Source organism: Blennius ocellaris, assembly GCF_963422515.1.
Source record: "Blennius ocellaris genome assembly, chromosome: 14".
In the NCBI taxonomy this organism is placed as follows: Eukaryota; Metazoa; Chordata; class Actinopteri; order Blenniiformes; family Blenniidae; genus Blennius; species Blennius ocellaris.
The window spans coordinates 25,048,382-25,068,245 of NC_137663.1; the positions used below are offsets into that span (position 1 = coordinate 25,048,382).

Sequence of the window (19,864 nt, forward strand, 5' to 3'; positions counted from 1 at the left end):
TTGAAAAGGAAAAAAAAACAAGAAAAGAAAAGGAAGCGGCTGCTCCTGAAGGTGTTCACGTGTGGGAAGGGGAGCGCAGTCCCATGAATCCCTGGATTAAAACTAGTTCTGATATCTTTCAGGAAGACAAAGGAGAAAGTTGCATATAGATTCAAACACTGCAGGAAGCAGAAAATGCCCTTTTTTTTATTTTTATTTAATCTTTGTGTGACGCAAGGCTGACTTCTTTTGATAGCTCTGCAGCTCTTCCACACACACACACACACACACACACACACACACACGCATACGATAATATAATTTGGTATCACTGGTGTGATTTCATAACATTAGTGTCAAAGAGTAGTCGTGTTAATTCGTCTCCCTTTAGGTGCAGAAGAGCCTCCGTCACCGGAGGAGCTCCCGTCGTCGCGACAAAAGCTGCTGAAAGTGTGCAAATCATACAAACACTCTGCTTCTCTTCTTCTTCTTCTTTGGTCCCGGCCTACACCCCCCCCCCCCTTCCTCCACCCCCTCCCTCGCTGAGGTAAAGAGCGGCGGCCCACTTCAAAGGCCTTAAAAGCACTTTAACGATTTCAAAAATGCTGCATAAAATCGGATAAAAAAAACAAACATGCAAAGTGACGCCGGGCCGGAGCGGGACGCCAAAACAAAGTCTGCTTGGTTTAGGAAGCTCTCTCTCTCTCTCTCTCTCCACCTCTGCCCGCTCCACCTTCACAGGGTGGGTGGAGGTTAAGCTGGCGGGGGGGGGCGGGGTTTGTTTTGCCGGAGCAGCTTTGAGGTGATGATGGCGTTTGTTTGTTTGTTTGTGGGACTGAGGTGGAGAGCAGAGCGGTGGCGGGGGAGGAGGTGGGCGTCACGCCTGAGGCTCCCCCGTGGCGGCGGCGGCGCCGTTGGCCCGGCTCTTGTTCTTACTCCTGCGGCTGAGCAGGCGGCTGAGCGTGGCGGTCCGGCTGGCCCGCTCCACCGCCGCCGGAGACTCCAGGTACACCAGGTCGTTGTGCGACTGGCTCATCCCCGGGTCTTTGCGCTGGTGGCGGCGGCGGAAGAACAGCTTGGCGCTCTTCTGCAGGAAACTGCCTGTGGGGGGGGGGGGGGGGGGAGACAGCGAGAGAGACAGAGACAGAGAGAGAGAGAGAGAGACAGACACACAGAGAGAGACAGAGAGAGACACAGAAAGAGAGACAGAGACACAGAGAGAAAGAGACAGAGAGAGAGACACAGAAAGAGGGACAGAGACACACAGAGACAGAGACACAGAGAGAGAGAGACCGAGACACAGAGAGAGAGAGAGAGAGAGAGAGAGAGAGAGAGAGAGAGACCAACATTTTGAAAACTTTGTCCGTTCACACAGAAAAGTCACTGAAAACAAATGAGTTAGCCTGTTGGACCACAAGGTGGCGGTGTTGTTGTTTTTTAAAAACAAATTGGGGGTAAAGAAACCACACTCATACTATAAACCTTAACAGTGTCAAGTAATTAGACATTCTAGTGGACAGACGACCAAGGTGGAATGTTATTCTAGGAAAAGTATAAAACTACCAAGTCCCAGGAGAACGAGGACGCTGAGTCATGACATATTATTTATTCACGCTTGCATGCACAGCGGCAGCGTTTCAGAAAAGTTGTAATAAGTGGTAATAAGTAATAAACTCCAAAAACTCGGGATATATTGATATTAAACACGTTTCTCCAAATTCTCCTGTTGATTAGTTCTGAGACGTTTGGAATTATCGTGCCGTAGTTCATTGTTGATTTTATAGAGAAATGGAGAAAGTCCTGGCAGGAAAGGCAGCAGCTTGATGAAACAGACACACAGAGAAGCTCTGAATGAATTAGAGTTGGTAAAACCATTAAAAACAAACTAACGTTGCCTCCTGTTAGTTAAAGTCCTGAAAACAAACTAATCATTCCTGCAGACGGACAGAAGAATCTACTAGTAATCTACTTGCGTTAATCTCCACAATCACAAACTAAAAGCTCTAATATTGAGCTGATTGAAGGATTTATGTTTATCTAGTCTACGACGGGAACAAACGACACAGAGCAGCGATTCCTCTACCGGCGACTAACGAGTGACTTACTCATCAGGACTTAGTGTGTGTTTAACTCTGCTTTCCTCTAAAGTCCAAACAGTGAGAAGAGAGGAGGAGGAGGAGGAGAAGAAAACAACAGAGCATCACTGAGAAGCAGCAGACGGAGAGAGAAACCGATGGAAACGCGGGAAAGTGGGCGGAGCCTCACCCCGCCTCTTCTTGCAGCTGGCCTCCGACACGCACATGGAGAGGGAGGTGTGGTCCAGCTCCTCGCCGCCCGGGTTCTCCCAGTCCGCAGGCGGCCGGCCGACCCCGCCGGGTCCCTCCCGCGGCTCCGAGCCGTCCGGGGGGGGGCCGCCGCCAACACCACCGACGCCACCATTGCTGCTGCTGCTGCTCCCCGTCGCCACGGCAACCGTGGTCACGTCCTGAGAGGAGCCGCCTTCCGACATGGAGGCGTCCATCGCCGCGGCGTAGCCCGCCATCAGAGCCAGCTCGTCGTCCTGAGACAGCGGCGTCTGGGGACGGAAGCAGGACACTTTTGTTTAAACTAATGGAGAAAATTAATTCTAATAACATAAGATAAGATAAGATAAGCCTTTATTGATCTCACAATGGAGAAATTTACTTTTTGTACATTCTGCTCTTAAGGACTCATGAGTAGGAAAGACAAGAAATGTGCAAACAGTTAGATAAGAATAGAGGAATCTTATATACAATGACTATCAAGAACACTAAGGACCAAAAATATTTACAGTAAGAGTAATAATAAGTAGATTAAAAAAAAAAAGGACTAAAAAAATAAGATAAAAATCACAAAATCATAATAAAGTATAATAACTTCTAAGGGGAGCAAAATATACAGATGAGATACAAGGAAAATAAACTATAAATATATATAATATTAAAATATATATTTTTTTTGTTACTGAATGACGTGACTGGATCTGGTTACTTCACCTTTCTACACTCAGACTAAAACAAGCTGGTGACTAATGTTTTCTTCCTCATGCGTTACGAAAATCTCCTTAAATTTCTATTTCTTCACACAAAAAAAAAAATCATAATTGTGATTTACACAAGGAACTTGACGCTGACACAAAAAACGCACACAAAAAAACAACCTGGGACTCAGAAGTATGTGTAAAACTAAATAATTAGAAAGTTGAACTTTAATAAAAAATAAAAGTCTGATATGAAGTGATTGTTAGATAAAGAGAGATTTAAGACTGATTATTACTTTTGAATGAAATAAAATGAAAAAAATGTCAATCTATTTTACATCTTAACTTTGCTCTTCTAGTGGAAAATCCCCTGAAATCTCCATAAATAATGCAGCTTGTATTCCCTTATTTTGTATTTATTTTTGTCTTCAGGTTGATGTGGAAAACACAAAACGCTTCTGGAACTTTTTCATCCGGGCAGTAAAGATTCAAAATGTATTCACTGAACATTCCATTGTTCTATTGTGTTTTGTTTCCAGAAACGCGTCGCCCCGCGTTACCTTGGCGATGCCCGAGATGATGATGGTGCTCTTCTTCACGGGGGACTTGAGCTTCTGCTTGGCGGACTGGTGCAGCTGGCGGATGGCGGCCTCGGCCACCGGGTCCGTCCCGTTGAGCATCAGCAGCTCGGTGTCGGAGGACGACAGCGCCTTGCTGACGGTGCCGCTCAGCATGGCGCCCTGCTCCGAGACGCGGCGCTCCGCCAGCTTGGGCTTGGCGACCGGCGGCCTCTGGGCGGGATCTGGAGGGGGGGAGGGGGGGAGGGCTTCATCTTTACGCTTTGCACGAGGCAAATAAAATCTGAAACTACTTTTTTTTTTAAGCATAATTCAGATCAAACTCCCTCCTTTTCCTTCCTCTAGATCCATTCAGATGCACATCATGACATCATTTCATAATAATGTGTATTTTTTGTTTGTGTGTCGTCTCATCAGTATCTGGTTGAATGTGTTTGTGTTAATGGTTAAAGAGATTGTGTGTTCTTTGTATAAAAATTCATCTGCTTGAAGAAAAAACTATCAACTCTGTTAACCTTTATATATAATTTAATGCATATTGGTACTTAAAAGATGAACTGGTCTGTAAACGTGAAGGATCTTATTTACAGCCTTTAGCCATTTTACTTGATGTAATTCCAGTTAATGGTTGAAATTACGCGTTGAACTCATCCTGAAACTGCGACGACACAGAAACCACGGCTTCCTGATCTACCGATCTGTCGTGACCTTGCTCGTCATACGTGTGCTACCTAGGTTGAGCGGGAGCGGGCGGCCCGGCTTGCTCTTCACGGCGGTGACGGTGGTGACCACGGTGCCACAGGGCATGACGGTGCGGTCCATCTCCACCTTCTTACAGGAGGCCGGGGTGGGGGGCTGCCAGGACCTCACCTCGCTGGGCTCCAGGTAGGTGAACTGGAAAACACCACACGTTCACACCCGTGAGGGGGGAGGGGGGGGGGGGGGGGGGGAGATACTGTAGGAGAAGGAGTGACCGGGGGGGGGGGGGGGCTTTACGTCGGTGGTCAGCGATCCGGTCACTCCGTCTTCGGTCACCAGCGTTAGCGTCTGCTGCCCGTTGGGCTGCTTCTTCACCAGATCAAAAGGCACCGACACCCGGCCCAGCAGGGAGCCTGGGGGAGGGGGAGGAGGGGGAGGGGGGTGAGGAGAGACGGTCACTGGCCGCGGAACCAAAACGAAAGCCAGCGGCAGACAAACTGTTTCTGTGGTTTCTCTTACTCTCCGCGGGCCGTCCCTCGTTCAGCACCTGGATACTGAGCTCCTTTGATCGGCCGTTCAGTTCACTGGGGAGAAGAGGAGGAGGAAGAAAAAGAAGAAGAGGAAGAAGAAGAAGAAGAGGAGGAAGAGGAAAAAAAGAAGGAAGAAGAAGAAAGAAGAAAAAGAAAAAAGAGCAAGAGGAAGAACAGGAGGAAGAACAGGAAGAAAAGAAGAAGCCGAAGAGGAAGAAGAGGATGAAGAGGAAGAGAAGGGCAAGAGGAAGAAGAGGAAGAGGAAGAAGAAGAGGAAGAGGAAGAGGAGGAAGAAGACGAAGAGGAAGAAGAAGACGAAGACGAAGAATAGGACGAAGAAGACGAAGAGGAAGAGGAGGAAGAAGAGGAAGAGGAGGAAGAAGACGAAGAGGACGAAGAAGACGAAGAGGAAGAGGAGGAAGAAGAGGAAGAGGAGGAAGAAGACGAAGAGGAGGAAGAAGACGAAGAGGAAGAAGAAGACGAAGAAGAGGAAGAGGAAGAAGTTCAGACCAGGTTTCAACACGTTGATGAATCAGCTATAAAGTTTCTACTGTTCCTCTCGACAAGGTGACGTTTGTGTTTTACATTCTGAAGAAGAGAAGCGAGTTCGGACAAATCCTCAGTTTCACTGAAGGACGACGACGACGAGGAAACGAAACGAAAAGAGTGAACTTACTGGGAATTTTGAGCCATTTTAACTAATCATTGTTTAAATCTGTAACTGGAGTGGATCAGGTGTGGTTAGCAGCACTATAGAAGCTTTTTGACTCATATAACAAGACTCCACCGCCAATGTTCATGGACAATAAGTGATGAGGAGCAAATCTGTGAGATTCAAAATGAAAAAAAATCTGAAAATGCATGTGCAGAAATGAGAATTAAAATGTGATGTGGGTGAGGAGCAGCGAGGACGACTGCAGTCAAACCCACAAGATGAAGGGCTGGTCCCAGGCGGGACTGGAGCTGCTCTTCACCGCACAAGTGTTGAACTTCTGCGGAGGATCGTCCAGCTGCAGGACACACAGGGGGTTCAGGCTGCCTGCAGGCGGCACAGACACATTCACCCGTCAGAGCTGCGAGATTATAAAAGCTCATTAAAACAAACTGAGACATTAGTTTTCATTTTGCACAGATTTTTCAATAAATACTCCAGTTTCCTCCCACAGTTAAATAAAAATGATGCATTCGAGGCAAAAATGACATTCAAAACCGCCCTTGCTCAGAATTTGACCCCCGACATTAATGCATCTGTGGAGGTCACATAACGCAACACCTTTCACAATAAAACGAGTCCAACTTATGTGAAATTATGCTTTAGACACGCAAACTCAAAACAATTTCCAGATGATGACAAATTGTTTTAATCCTGAATATAAATACGATATCCAGATACAGGTGACTGAGGGTTTTTTTTTTTTTTTTTTGCAAATATAATAATATATGATTTCCTTTAGTATGTATATTTCAGAATAAACTGGCAAATTCTTGCAAAAGGATGAAAGGAAGGAAAGACTTTGACATTTGTCCGTATCTGCAGTTTAATATGTGATGTTTGACTTGTTGGGCCCCCAGAGGTCAGATCAGGTTGGATGTGGATCAACTGAAATGAGTTTGACACCCCTGGTCTAGATAGTCCGTAGGAGGTGAATGTGAGTGACTCCGAATTTCAAATTAAAAGACAGACAACGGGCATGACGCAAACGTTTTGCTTGAGGACGGAGATCGGCGTGCACTGCAGAGGAGTTTGCCTCGGACACTTTTGTTTTTTACTTTTAGTGGATTCGTTTAGTCAGTCTCCGAGTTCCCCCCCCACCCCCGCCCCCCCCACAAGACGTCCAACCAGGACAGCAGCTCCTCACGTTACTGGAGGAAGACGTCCGTCCCGACTGCTGCGTCACGTCTCGGCAGCGCGACGCTACGTGTTCAAGCAGGACAGCAGAAGGGAACGTCTGCCGTCTCCCGACAGCTGCTGAATCATGACTCAGCAGGATTCGACCCAAACAACGTGGTTGTGGGTGACGTGAAGGTCGCAGACGTCGCCGTGGGGCCAAACCCCCCCCCCCGGCCACCGCCCGACGTCACCGTGCTGCAGAGGTTTCACTCTGCTATACGAATATAAAACTAGCAGAATGTCGAGAGTCACGACACTCTGGAGGAAAACCTCGCTCTGATCCAAAACCCTGAACCCAAAAAAATTAATAAATAAATAAAAAAGGCAAGGTGAAGTAAATAAAGTGAGCGATTCGCGCCGGAGCAAAAAAAAAAGATGATTCACCGAATTACTTTATATCTCAACAGGTAAACACTGAACATGAGGCAAGTGTTAGTAATGAGTATTATCATCATACGTATTTCTCCAGTTTCTCCAAACAACAGGGAAACTTGTAAACCTAAAAAAAAAACATCGCTCTCGCTCTCTTCGCACGTGTGCAGAACAACGAGTCACTACGGCCCCGGTTCTCACGCGCCAACGTTTTTTTTTAGTGCCGTCACTTTAACATCGTACGTGTAAACAGGGTCCGAGACCTTCCCGGGGACAGACACACTCCACCACAGATCTCCACGCACACCCATTTTTTCCATTCCGCAGGAGAAACGGCCTCATCAGACGAGGCGGACAAGAGAAGACGTGGACGTTTTGCAGACCTGCAGCTCCGTCCTCCTGGCCGAGGGCGACTCGGATGTTTTTCACCAGCAGCTTCCAGTCGTGGGCGCGGGGGGGCTTCGGCGGCGACACCACTCTGCTGTGGAGCTCCTGTTGGGAGGATTCAAACAACGATCGAGGCACGTTTTCGACATTTTGGGGTCAGAGTTGTGCGGCGTCCCTTCGTTTCTGTAGCGTTTCGCCATGACGACACAGCAGTTTTAACTGACGCAGGACGAGCCTGCAGACAAGAAGTCCTCTTGTGTTAAACCTTGACCTCGGATGATTCACATCACAAGACCGTCCCGGACGGAATTCACAGCAGAAATTACAATTACAAGCTCTTTGACTTTGAACAGCGGCTCGAATTCTTGCCGATTTTTTTGGTGGATCTTCTCACTCTGCTGACCGAGAGGAAGGAACAACGCAGCGTCTTAGAACGACTCCAGCAGCCTGACGTTCGGGGTTTTGTGGCGGATAATGGATGGTAGACGCTTTAATCTTTGCAGTGTGAGTTAAAAACAGTGTAAGGAGAGAAATGCTCATAGGAAATAAAGCTTTAAACAAACCATGTGTGGCCACAACGCGTTTTGTTTTTTGTAAATTGCATTTTCAGTGAAGCTGAAAAAAAGTGTTTTCACTTTAAAAAGGTGTAAATGTCCCGTCGGTGCTCAATTATGTCAAATCCTTTGCAAACAGACTCCAGGAGATAAAACTGTTGACTTCTGAGAAGCATCTGTAAACATTTAAACGAACGTCTTTGCATCACGTGAAACCTGAAGTTTCCAAAAAAATTTAAAAAAGAAGAAAACCTGCCGGATGTTTTCTTTAACAAACTGGAATTCAATCTTAAACTCATGACGGCAATAAGAAACTGTGTTGTATGAAGGGAATATCTGCATGTTTACGATATAAACACCAAATACATGGAGCTGAACTAGAAAGACGATATTTAAAATACTTTAGGAGTGATTGTAGATGGAAAAACTGCCGGGAGCCGACGATAATCTGACTCTTGGTGCCTTTTATGATCAACCTCTACACATCGATACGCTTCCATCTCATCCTAATGCAGGCGAGTTTATTGATTTTTGCTGATCCCCATTTCCTGCCACACTCGTGTTTGTTTTGCAGTCTGGTGACCTCCGCTCTCACCTTGACCTCTGAGGGCTGAGCGGGCCGGCAGCTCAGCAGCACCGATGGACGACTGGCGCAGAACAGCCGCCTCAGCTCCTCCTTCACGGCGGCAACGCCGCAGGCGCCGGCGCCGGGGCGGTCCTGGGGGGGTCGCAGCAGACAGACGGGTCACGCTCAACGCTTATTGTGTTCAAACGGACAAACGCGACTCGGAGAAATGTCACTTTAATCAAGTCTGAAACCAAACAAATCGGCCTATTTGAATGTAATTTTTTTAATGATTTGCCGAGGGGGGAGGGGCTGTGGCGTCTTGGTCACCAGCCGGCGTCGTGTGGAGTTTGCATGTTTCATTTGCATGATTTTACCGCCACAGCCCAAATACGACCTTGTTGTAAGAAATACGTGCATCTCAGTGTCAAACATGAGGCCCGTGGGCCAGAACCGGCCCGCAACAGGCTTTAAACCGGCCGTCAAGCCAACAAGTCCATTGTGAAAATTTAAAAAGAAAACACTGATTGTATTGAACAGATTTCTTAAGAGGAGAGGTTTTCTGGACATTCCAGAAGGTTTCATTAAACTTCGTGTTTTGACTTTTTTCCATCACGTATACTGCGAGACACAAGAAATAAAAATACTTTCAAGTTTCAATCTAAAGGAACTATTTGGTGAAATTGGGCTTCGTGTGGCTCTTCAATTAGAACAAGTTTCACAAAGGTTCTTTTAAAACAAGTAACCCCACACACACACACACACACAGGCCTTCATTTCCTTTGCAGGTTACGTCGACGCCCACGTCACTTCACAATAAAAGACGGAGACGAAGCGACTCGGAGGTTTACCTGGGCGGAGGCGGGCGTCACCTGCAGTCGCCCCGCCTCCAGCTGAGACGCGTCCCAGCTCACCTGGACCTCGTCCCCGGCCTCTTGCATGCGTAGGTGAAGCTGAGGAACACAACAAACACAACATTACTCAAAATGCTTCTGTAACCTCGACTGTTCAAGCTCAAACTGTCACGATTGATGATATCAGACGTCCCAAACACATTCTTCTCCTGGGCTTCTGTTGCAGGTCGCAGCCTGATTTGCAAGTGTGATTCGTTCTGGGCTTCGTGGAACGACACGTTTATGCTAAAAGGACTTTAAATCCCCCAATGGTCTGAATGCAAGACAGACTTTTTGCCCGAGAAATAGGCAGATGCGTCAAACACCAGGTTTTGTGATTGTGTCCGGTGGACGAGAAGCCGACTGCCACTTCTGCACATCGATGTCAAAAACTCTCCCGTTGTCTCCGGACGCCGCAGATCGAAGGCCGAGTAGGAACAATTAATACATTATCGGCGTTACGGGTAGGATTATGGTCGTGTTGAGCACATTTGTACCAAATAAAACTTTAAATTTACTATTTTACAGTGTATTTCAGGATAAAAAATGTATAAATGATTGTTTACTGCAGACTTTTTCATCCGTTTAGCTGCTTTAATCCTCATGAATCCTTAAAGAGGATTTTTCAATCAAAGTCCAAAGCGTAAACTTTTCTGGAGGGGGCTATTTGTTTGGATTACCGGTGACTTTAGAACTTTTGGACTTTGGCAGAAAGTGTCTCTCGTACATTAGTTGAGAAGAACCACGTCGTCAGCAGTGAACCACAAACGGTCAGCAGCTGAATCAGCGGCGGCGCTCGGCGACGGGAAGACGTCGTCGTGAAACGTGCAGCAAGATTTGTAATAATCGTCGGCCAACGAAGGTAATTCATGACACGCAGCCGATTGTTGGGAAAACAAACCAATGCTGATTTTAAGTCTCTCTCTCTCTCTCTCTCTCTCTCTCTCTCTCTCTCTCTGGTGTTGACGTGTCCGACAGTTTTATTAAACAGCTTCCCTCCTGCTCCTCCCGTCATACGTCAGCCTCACCGATCCAAGCATTTTATAATGTTTAAACAGTTTGTCAGCCACAACCTGCACATCCTGGATGTTTCTCTTCAAAAGCACACCGTCGATGTTTTCAGGCGTCTGACTCACATCCAGCACGTCGCGCTTGTTTCTGAGAGCCGCTGCGCTGCATGAGGAGGTAAACATCACACCTCCAATACAAGACGACATCACCGTCACGTCTCAAACCCATTTCCAGGAGAAAAAAAAAACAGCGGAAAGCTGTTTAGCTTAAATGTCTGGTTCTAAAGTGGGTGGAAGAGCGAGTTTGTGTTCAAAGTTCAAGAAAACTTGCTTGAGTTTGACCACCTGCATGTGTTTTGGGTGTTTTGTTTCCACGACAACGATGCTCAGAGCCACCGAAAGTGTATGTTTCTGAAAACGACACAGGCCACGGAGCTCATTGGTGAGTCATAGTTGAACACCTGTGGCTGGTAATTCATCTTTACGAACGAACCACATCGATGTAAAAGTAAGATATGAAAAACTGAGTGACGTCGACTCGAACACCTGGACGTAGGCAACGTGCAAATCTGACGGCTTTTTATGTAGAATCCATCACTAATATGACCCCTGATTTGCTTATTTTTGTTGAACAGTCACGCAGAACAATCAGAGCCTCGGTGCCGGCGGAGAGAGGAGAGAGAGGAGAGAGAAGTGAGCGGGGCCATCCTGCCCCGGCATGTCTTGGATTCCAACACCCGAGACTGAACAGGCGCCTCTGTGATGCCAAACAAAAGCCTCGTCAGATAGCGAGAGCAGCGCCTTGGACGGACCTGGAAGAGCATCACAGCCTCCGCCGATAAGGCCGGGCTTAGTTTACGCAGGGAGGTTCAAGTTTTAATGGCGACGCGCAAACCGGGCGTTTGCGTTTCGGAGCGAGGGAGACCGGGGAGAGGACACGTGTCGCCCGAGTGTCACGACTGTCCCTCGGTCACGTGCTGCGTCGGGAGACAAAGTACACACGGCGGCACACCTCTGTGTGCTCGTCGTATTATCGCCTGTTTGCATTGTGTAAATGCCCGCGGCGCTGCCGCTCCCGCTCCGCTCGCGAGCGGCCGGGAGGGTTCCAGCCGGGACGCCGCTCACAAAGCCGGCAGGATTTGAAAAGGCCCCCCCCCCCCCCCCCCCCCTTGACTTTTCCAGACCCAGGGCTCAAACGGAGAGAGTGAAACTGAGACAAAGAGGCTTCCTTCATGTCGGACTGATCCACAACCAAAACAAAAAGCACCCCCCCCCCCCCCCTTTCGCCTAATCCTGACTTCAGCCTCCTGGCCCTGGAACTGGGGTTGCATTTATGGCACAATGAGCTCAGGGAGGTGACAAGCACCTTAGAGGTTTAAAAATAGCCTAAATACAATTGGGTTAGCTCATATAGCCCGCCGCGTCCAAGGTTTGACGCTGGAGCCCGAGAGCGAGATTAAACCTGACCACAATTTAACGTAAGCAATCAATCATCAGGGGCGGCAAACATGAGGCCCGCGGGCCAACACCGGCCCGCAAGAGGTTCCAATCCGCCACCAAGGAAATTGTAAAATTGTTTTAAAGTAGCCGATACGACACTGAGATAATGAATGACGCCGCCATGAAAGATAGCGAACGAGCATCAGCCTCAAAGCCACGCCGTCATGGTGAGTTTGTAAAATGCAGCAGCTGCAGGAGACGTTTCACTGGAATTTACAGCAGAAAGTCTCATAAAAATTGGCTTTATGGTGAGACTGTGGTACCGATTCTTCGGTTTTCGTTGAAATATAAGACATTTTCCTCACGTACACTCTGCGGCACGACAAGTACAAAACGTTCAAGTTTGAATTTTAAGGTTACTCTGGCACAGATTCACCAGTCTGGCCCTCTCGGGATGAACTTGGACTGTTGCCTGAGAACTGGAATCGGTTCGACACCCCCGATCGAGAGCTTCCTGCGAATTTCACAGTAAACTCCAGGTGGGACGGAGTGTTGGGCAACCTGGGAACGCTCCAGCAGCACATTTCAGTTTCCAAATGAGTGCAGTGAGCAGGCTAGAGTAAATAAACAAGTCTAATTTCCAGGTAGGCCCGAGGATCCAGAAGCCATTCGTGTCATAATTGCATCGTTTCATCAATCCTCCGTGGGGCAGCCCCCCCCCCCCCCCCCCCGGGGACTGATGCGAATGTCCACAAACCTGACCGCCTTCCTGGAAACGAGCCTGACGGGGATGTTAATGAGGCCTTTGGGACGTTTGCCAAGCGCACAAAAGATATTCCAACTATTCCGTCCAGCGGCGAGCAGCATAATCACGTCCAATAAAAACCCCAAACGGCCACGTCTTCCAAAGAGACGCCACTCCGACCAGCAGGGGAGCCTTTTTTTTTGTTTTTTTTACCTGCAGCTCCAGTGGGGCGACGCGCACGGTGTATTTACAGGGATCTGCGGTCGGCGCCGCCGTCGGGGCCACGCTGACGGAGAACCGGAGCTCCTCGCCGACCACACTGCAGCGAGCCACCTGTAGGGGGGGACAGAGAGACGAGTGTGTGACGTAAACGAACCGATAATGTGAAGAAAAGAGAAAAAAAACCCAAAACAAAACAGTATGATGGCATCTCTGTGAAACTCAGTTATTTAAGTTCATATAAAAATAAGAGAAACAGAAAGGAAAAGTAGAGTTTATCACCTTCAGTTTAATGTTATGCATCAATAACAATGAATAAACAGAATTTTTGGCCTCAAGCAGAACAAACTACCGAGATCTTGAAGCTCCAGTCTTCAGTTCTTCTCCCACACGTTAATACTTCCTATTTGCATGTTTAATATTACTATTAACGCTCAGCAGAAAATCTTTTAGGCCTCAAAAGTCCCTTAAAATGATCCAGTCTGATGTTTTTAAACTCTGGAAAGTTGAGCACCTGCCGTTACTCATGTTTGAGCCGTTTACTTTCTGTTTCACGACTACTCAAGAGGTTGATTTTGGAAAAACAAGAAGTAAATTAGTGTCTTTGGAGCCTTGGATTTGTTTCAACATGCTTTTGGGGGAAAAAAACAACAACAAGGAAATGTTTTTTTTCTAAATGTGGTAGAAAATAGGCAGTTGACTCAGTATGATCTCATGACATTTACTGTCTCTTTGTTAAAGATTCACGCTTTAAACGCGTTACGATCACTTTATCGCTGCTTGGCAGGCGTCGCCTGTGTGAATTACAGCGACGGAGAAATTCCCACGAAAAGGTGAAACAAAGACGTCTGGACTTGAACTTGCGTCACGCTAAATATTTGCATTACGACTAGACACTTTACGCTCTTGGCTTAAACAGGGTTTCACAATAAAATGAAAACCGTCTGACAGTTATTATAAGCATATTCTATCGTCTGTGAGACTACAATAAGTCACCCTTTTTTGCGGGGACAGACTGTAGGAATTGAAAGTGTCCCCGTAATGGAAGCGTGTTTACTCCAGGGCAGTGTGTGTTTAAAACCGGCACGGCAGCAGCTCACTATAAGTGGAAAGCTGAATGTAAACATAGTTTGCTGGTGCATTCCTGTCGGCCGGCTCGCTCCTCCTTAGTGCTGAGCTTGACAGCTATGTAAGCTTCTTAAAAACGCACACACACACACACACACACACACACACACACACACACACACACACACACACACACACACACACACACACACACACACACACACACACACACACACACACACACACACACACACACACACACACACACACACACACACACACACACACACACACACACACACACACACACACACACACAGAGAGAGAGAGAGAGGATGACGGGCAAAAATAAGCCTCTGTTCATCAAACTCCCAGCAGATTCAACAACAGAGCACCTGGTATTTCGCTCCATATCATGACGCTGACAAAGAAAGGGCTGAGTGTGCATTGAGAGCGCCACAAAGCCAACCAGGCCGGCCACATGCCGATCAATCTATCCCTATCTGACCCCTGAAATAAAAATAAATAAACAAACGAATACAAAAAGAGGACAGAAACCCTCCCAGCGCCGTTCACACACTTCAGGAAGCAGTTTCTATGGGTGATAAAGGCAGGATCAATGTTTTATAGATGATATTTAGGTAAAAATATTGACTCATGGTGCATTTTACAAGCTTAAACCAAGCCGATTACTTTGACATATCTCAATTAACAGGAGGAATATCTGTACCAAATCTGGACTGGGGATGAGTCAGAGAGTGAGTGTGTGTGTGTGTGTGTGTGTGTGTGTGTGTGTGTGTGTGTGTGTGTGTGTGTGTGTGTGTGTGTGTGTGTGTGTGTGTGTGTGTGTGTGTGTGTGTGTGTGTGTGTGTGTGTGTGTGTGTGTCTGCTGCAGGGTGAAACAAGTGCAGCACTGGATGCAGAACCAAAAGACGACACCGCCACACTGTACATGTTTCCTGATGATAATTCCGGCTGGAAATTTAAGGTCACGACACTTTCCAGGAATAAAGGCATTTACCCAGAAAGAGGAACGACCATTATTAAAAAAACAAAAACAAAAAAAAAAGAGTGCAATATGCATTTCTGGATAAGGAGGTTCCATCTGTACCTTGTTCCTGGCAGACTTCTGGAAGCCGGACACTTGGCCGACTGTGAGGGCTGAAGCCTGGAGGCCATCCTCCTCAAATGACAACACAACTGCACCCTAGTGAAGGAGAAGACACACTTTGGATGAGCAATGAGGGTGCACATCTGTCCCGAAGCAGGTGTGGTGCAGAGCAACAAGGGTCTCCCAGTGTCTCGACACTGGAGAAGGTATAAGGTACATCGTGCAAATCAAGGCGAGTTACCCCTCGTCTCCTGGCCTCGTCGTTCAGAGCCCGGCACCAGGCTGCCCTCCACCGACTCCTCCAGCTCTCCAGTGACAGCGCCCATCCCAGCAGGGCTGCCGCTTCCTCCTCCTCCCCGGCATCGACCCCGGCGTCAACCCCGCGGTCGCTCCCCAGCAGCCGGTGCTGGAAGTACTGTACGAAGTACAGTAGGAGAGTGACCAGGGACGCCACGAACAGCGTGACCATGCACAGCCACTGCGGGTCGTCCACGCCGAGGTACGAGCTGGAACTTTCCGGGTCGGACATCCTTTTTTTTTGCTCAGCGCGCCTGATCCGAGAAACTACCAGGAAGCCTCATAGTTAAAAAGGAAAAATCAAGGCGACCGGCCACTTGTGATCGGTGTGTTGTCGTCCATGCTGCCGCCGCGGCGGCGCAGCAAGTCTCGATTTATTAAAAAAAACACCCAAAAAAAGTCACAGAAGAGAAGTTTAAGAGTCCGTGGGGAGAAATAAACCTGCAGGTATTTACTCCTCCTCTTAATAAATAAACCTGCAGTAGAGCACACACTCCTCCTCCTCCTCCTCCTCCTCCTCCTCCTCCTAATGGATGTGCCTGTTAGCTCAGTCGGCTAATCTTCGCCTCGGGTCGCTTTAACGAGCGAATTCCTCACGAGCCGCCGCGTCGCCAAAGTTTCCGTCTCATCCGCTAAGTGTGCGGTCGTGCTCGGGCAGGCGGTGCCGGGGCTTCCCGGGGGCCGGTGTGGGGGGGCGGCATGGTGGAGGGTGGACGGAGCGGTCCTTCCCCGGTCCTTCCCGCTGGACTGGTCGACTCGGTCGGACTGGACGAAGTTACGGATATGTGGCACAAACTGTAAGTCCCACAATGCACCGCGGCAAAAAAATGCGAAGTAAAAGCCACATTGACGCGGTGACGAAGCGATAAAGTGAAACGCGAACATCAAGATAGCATTGTTGATTTTATTTTTTGTTTTGTTTTTATCGTGTGACTTTTTTGGGGGGGGTTTAATTAATAGAAGCATTAATCCCAAACTAAAACAAACAAAAAAAATTCCAAACTAGAAAATTCCTTTCATCTGCGTTCAGATGCAATTATGTTTGTGGTGCCTCTGATTTTACTTTATGTTCGGTCAACAGTTTGCCGAATCGTCAACAAATGTCATAGCACACGAGTCCCGATTAAACGGACTCCTAAGGATAGACGTCAGACTCATAAATTAAAGAAAACGCGTCGCAGGATTGGTATTTTGTCCTACGTGACTGCCCGTCGGTGTCCCACCTGCTCTGACGTATCATCATGTTTGTTAGCAAACATCGAGCGACCGCGTTGCTTTGGGTCCTAACGGTCAAGTATACGTAGGTCGATTTTATTTTATAAGGTGAATCTTCGTGTTGTACTACTCTCTGGTAAACTGTCCTCGCACTTTGGTGGAGGTAAACTGATTACATCTTCGTCATTCCGCCTGATAAACAGCAGCTCCGTGTTAGCTTCGGTGTTACGGATAGACTTGTTTCGGTGTTAACAGATGACCGATGTCTTTTTATCTTCAGTCGTTGCTGCTAAAAACAGCCGCAGATGCTAAAATAAGACTAACACAATTATATTCTATTGCAGATGCGGTTGACCAAGGCATCTCCGGTTTTGTGACGGGTTATTAAGCTCTGTCACGGTCACCACTTCGCTGGGCAACCAGTCAATCCAAAACACCGGCCGTTTCTCGATGACCAAAAGTCAAACTTCGCCATGAATTGTCGCTCAGAGGTCCTCGAGGTGACGGTGGAGGCCAGGCAGGTGGAGGAGTCCATGCTGGCTCTGCTGCACACCATCCTGCTGCACCGCAGCACCGGCAAGTTCCACTACAAGAAGGAGGGCACCTACTCCATCGGCACGGTGGGAACTCTGGACATCGACTGCGACTTCATAGACTTCAGCTTCGTGCGGGTTTCCTCGGAGGAGCTGGACAGGGTGATCAGGAAGGCCGTGTTCGAGTTCAAGGTAATGTCGGGGTGTGGACGTGTGGCTGAACGACTGTCGACAGGCTGGAAGGCCTCATGACCTGCTTTGTTTACACGTGTCAAACTCCAGGCTGAATCTGGCCCAAACACTGGCATTCAATTCAATTACAGTGATATTTCTCTGCGTTTCGACCTTGCATTCACACATAAATGCTGCAGATTTGGGAAAACCGAGGCCACGTTTACACGTACCTGGGTTATTACATAAACTGATATTTCCAGACCTGCTTGCACACCTGGTTCAGAGAAGCCTGAAACTATAATAGTCAATCAGAATCCCAGGAAAAACACAGCCTCATGAATTGTAATCTCCGCCCTGCGCTCTTTTGATGCAAACAGAGACACAAGAGTTTTTCTGAATTTCCACTGTGGCCGGAGTTTTCAGAAATCATTGTTTGTGGAGGCTCGGAGCTGTGTTTACGTGTAAATAAAAGCCTAAACACATAGAAATATCAGTTTTGTAAATACCCAGGTGCTTGTAAACGTGGCCTCAGTGTCTCTGTTTGCATCTAAAGAGGGAGCGGCGGGAATTTACTTCACAATACGTGATCGAAGCGTCATCTGTGGGCAACTCGTGTTTACAGTTTATGGTGATGATACATCCTGTGAAAGCAGTGCTTTGTTTTTTACATTTTCCATCATATTCTACTGCCACATTTAGGAGGAGCTTCGCTTCTTTATCGGTCCAATCTTCAATTCTTAACTTTGTATCATCCAGGAGTCTGATTGGCTCGAATGGCTTTACGCTTCTTGTTACACTGCCCCCTACAGGTTTGGCATGCTCATAGCAGCTCTGAACCAGGTTTATATATGGGTCAATGAAATGTAATTTAAAAAAACTGTACAGCCGGCATTGGAACCCAAGAGTGCTGACCACTACGACCAAAAACGTTAAATGATAGACAACCTCCGTGACAGTTGTTCTTAAAACTGAAGTTAAATAACTTGGAATAACACAGAGGGAAAATGTATTCGGTTTGCAGGACGCGCTGAGCAACTCGGGCAGTGACGGGATGGGCCAGATCTCCCTGGAGTTCTACCAGAAGAAGAAGTCCCGCTGGCCCTTCTCCGACGAGTGCATCCCCTGGGAGGTGTGGAGCATCAAGGTCAACGTGGTCAACCTGGCCAACGAGCAGGAGCGGCAGATCTGCAGGGAGAAGGTGGGCGAGAAGCTGGGCGAGAAGGTCATCAACGTGGTGGAGGTCATCAACCGCCACGAGTACCTGCCCAAGATGCCCACGCAGTCCGAGGTGGACAACGTGTTCGACACCAGCCTCAAAGACGTCCAGCCGTACCTCTACAAAATCACCTTCCAGATCACCGACACGCTGGGCACGTCCGTCAGCACCACCATGAGGAGGCTGATCAAGGACACGCTGGCGCTGTGAGGACGCCGTCCACAGGATAAGGATCTCACACACACACACACACACGTCTCAGTTATCGTATTGTTTGAAATTTTTAAAAAATCAAAAAGATGATGCCATATTAGTGATTGAAATAATTTCTGTTTTTAAGATTCTGAACTGCAAGTTAAAAAAACAACAATGAGAACACTAGGATTACATGGAAAGTTGCGTCGCGAATAATGCTTGTCTGTACATTTTACAATAAATCTTGTTGCTCGTTCGGAGAAGAAAAAAAACCAAACTGCTTTCACAACTTTCAGTCGGATGAAAAAGTGTTGAGAGAACCGGTTTGGCGATGAAACCACATTTCCTCGTCGGTGTAAAAAAAAAACAAAAAAACTTCCGCAGGTTTGCGGGGTGACCTTACGCGTGGGGACAGGACAGGATTTCCACTTTTTCCATTTTTCCAAAGTAAAGGCACCGTTTCCTCCGTTCACTCCCTCGCTTCCAGTCTCAAACTGTCACGGTGGCCCAGAGCTGGAAAAACACCCCGCGAGTCTGGAACAGGAAACCATAGCGTGTGTGTGTGTTTTCCTTTGACATGCTTATGTGTGCCTCATCAGTGTGTGTCAATACTTTGAAAAAAAACTTGTAGATTTGATCTTCTTTCACTGCTGAACACGCGCTTTTTAAGAATGTAAATAAGGTTTAAACGGCGGTATCGAAGCTTCACTGTGTAAAAATGTCAATGGTAGCCTTTGTCTATTAAAGTCATTTAGAAATGACAGGAGAATGTTTCTTGCTTAATCTTTGCTTCTACCTCTCACACGGCAATTTATTTTCTTTTCACGGTGATATAAAACATTTATCATTAAAAGACCCCATGAGATGAGAAATACATTCCCACATGGTGACATTTTACTGTGTGGTCACCTAATTTCTATAAGAACAAACTAAGGGAAATTACAACAATCTCAACAGAAAGTCAATTTTAATTAAATGTTCTGGTGGAAAAAAGTGAAATTAAGAAGTTTTCTCTGAAATTCTTAGCATTTGCTTGGCGGCTCGGCCAGATTGGAGCCTCATGTTCCACATCCTCGGTTTAAATACTGTGATTACTCTGGAACACGGAGCGGATTAGATGAGAATATTGTGTGAAACCAGTTTGTTGCCTGTGAAAGTTAAACTGAGATCACCTTCCTTGTAAGGATGTCTC

At 47.3% G+C, this 19,864-nt stretch overlaps 2 protein-coding genes across 6 annotated transcripts; one reads left to right on the plus strand and one right to left on the minus strand.

Moving 5' to 3' along the window:
• Positions 1–527: 527 nt before the first annotated feature.
• On the minus strand, positions 528–15,805 carry c2cd2 (C2 calcium dependent domain containing 2). Of its 2 annotated transcripts, XM_080509281.1 has the most exons (14): positions 15,284–15,805; positions 15,043–15,138; positions 12,858–12,977; positions 9,408–9,509; positions 8,587–8,709; positions 7,434–7,542; positions 5,718–5,826; positions 4,777–4,841; positions 4,555–4,670; positions 4,290–4,452; positions 3,541–3,782; positions 2,245–2,554; positions 2,085–2,121; positions 528–1,080 (listed from the first exon to the last, which is right to left on the minus strand). In XM_080509281.1, the coding sequence occupies exons 1-14, from the start codon at positions 15,569–15,571 to the stop codon at positions 912–914; spliced, it is 2,049 nt and encodes a 682-aa protein (XP_080365407.1). In that variant the 5' UTR covers positions 15,572–15,805; the 3' UTR covers positions 528–911. The 2 variants fall into 2 exon arrangements, with proteins under 2 accessions (XP_080365407.1, XP_080365406.1); XM_080509280.1 differs by lacking the exon at positions 2,085–2,121.
• A 207-nt stretch (positions 15,806–16,012) lies between these two features.
• atg101 (autophagy related 101) lies at positions 16,013–19,413 on the plus strand. Of its 4 annotated transcripts, none has more exons than XM_080509484.1 (3): positions 16,013–16,136; positions 16,899–17,279; positions 18,283–19,413. In XM_080509484.1, exons 2-3 carry the CDS (start codon positions 17,028–17,030, stop codon positions 18,685–18,687), a joined length of 657 nt encoding a protein of 218 aa, XP_080365610.1. In that variant the 5' UTR covers positions 16,013–16,136; positions 16,899–17,027; the 3' UTR covers positions 18,688–19,413. The 4 variants fall into 4 exon arrangements, with proteins under 4 accessions (XP_080365610.1, XP_080365608.1, XP_080365611.1 ...); XM_080509482.1 differs by lacking the exon at positions 16,013–16,136 and adding an exon at positions 16,558–16,639; XM_080509485.1 differs by lacking the exon at positions 16,013–16,136 and adding an exon at positions 16,577–16,662.
• The last annotated feature ends 451 nt before the right edge of the window (positions 19,414–19,864 follow it).

Bases quoted from the DNA above. Each gene is read 5' to 3' on its own strand.
- c2cd2 (XM_080509280.1), bottom strand. From the start codon at position 15,571: ATGTCCGACCCGGAAAGTTCCAGCTCGTACCTCGGCGTGGACGACCCG. The intron at 7,543-8,586 runs GTGAGAGCGGAG...TCCTCCCAACAG, and splicing joins CTCAGCCCTCAGAGGTCAAG to GAGCTCCACAGCAGAGTGGT. The intron at 4,671-4,776 runs GTAAGAGAAACC...CCCCTCCCCCAG, and splicing joins CGAGGGACGGCCCGCGGAGA to GCTCCCTGCTGGGCCGGGTG.
- atg101 (XM_080509484.1), top strand. From the start codon at position 17,028: ATGAATTGTCGCTCAGAGGTCCTCGAGGTGACGGTGGAGGCCAGGCAG. The intron at 17,280-18,282 runs GTAATGTCGGGG...TTCGGTTTGCAG, and splicing joins AGGCCGTGTTCGAGTTCAAG to GACGCGCTGAGCAACTCGGG.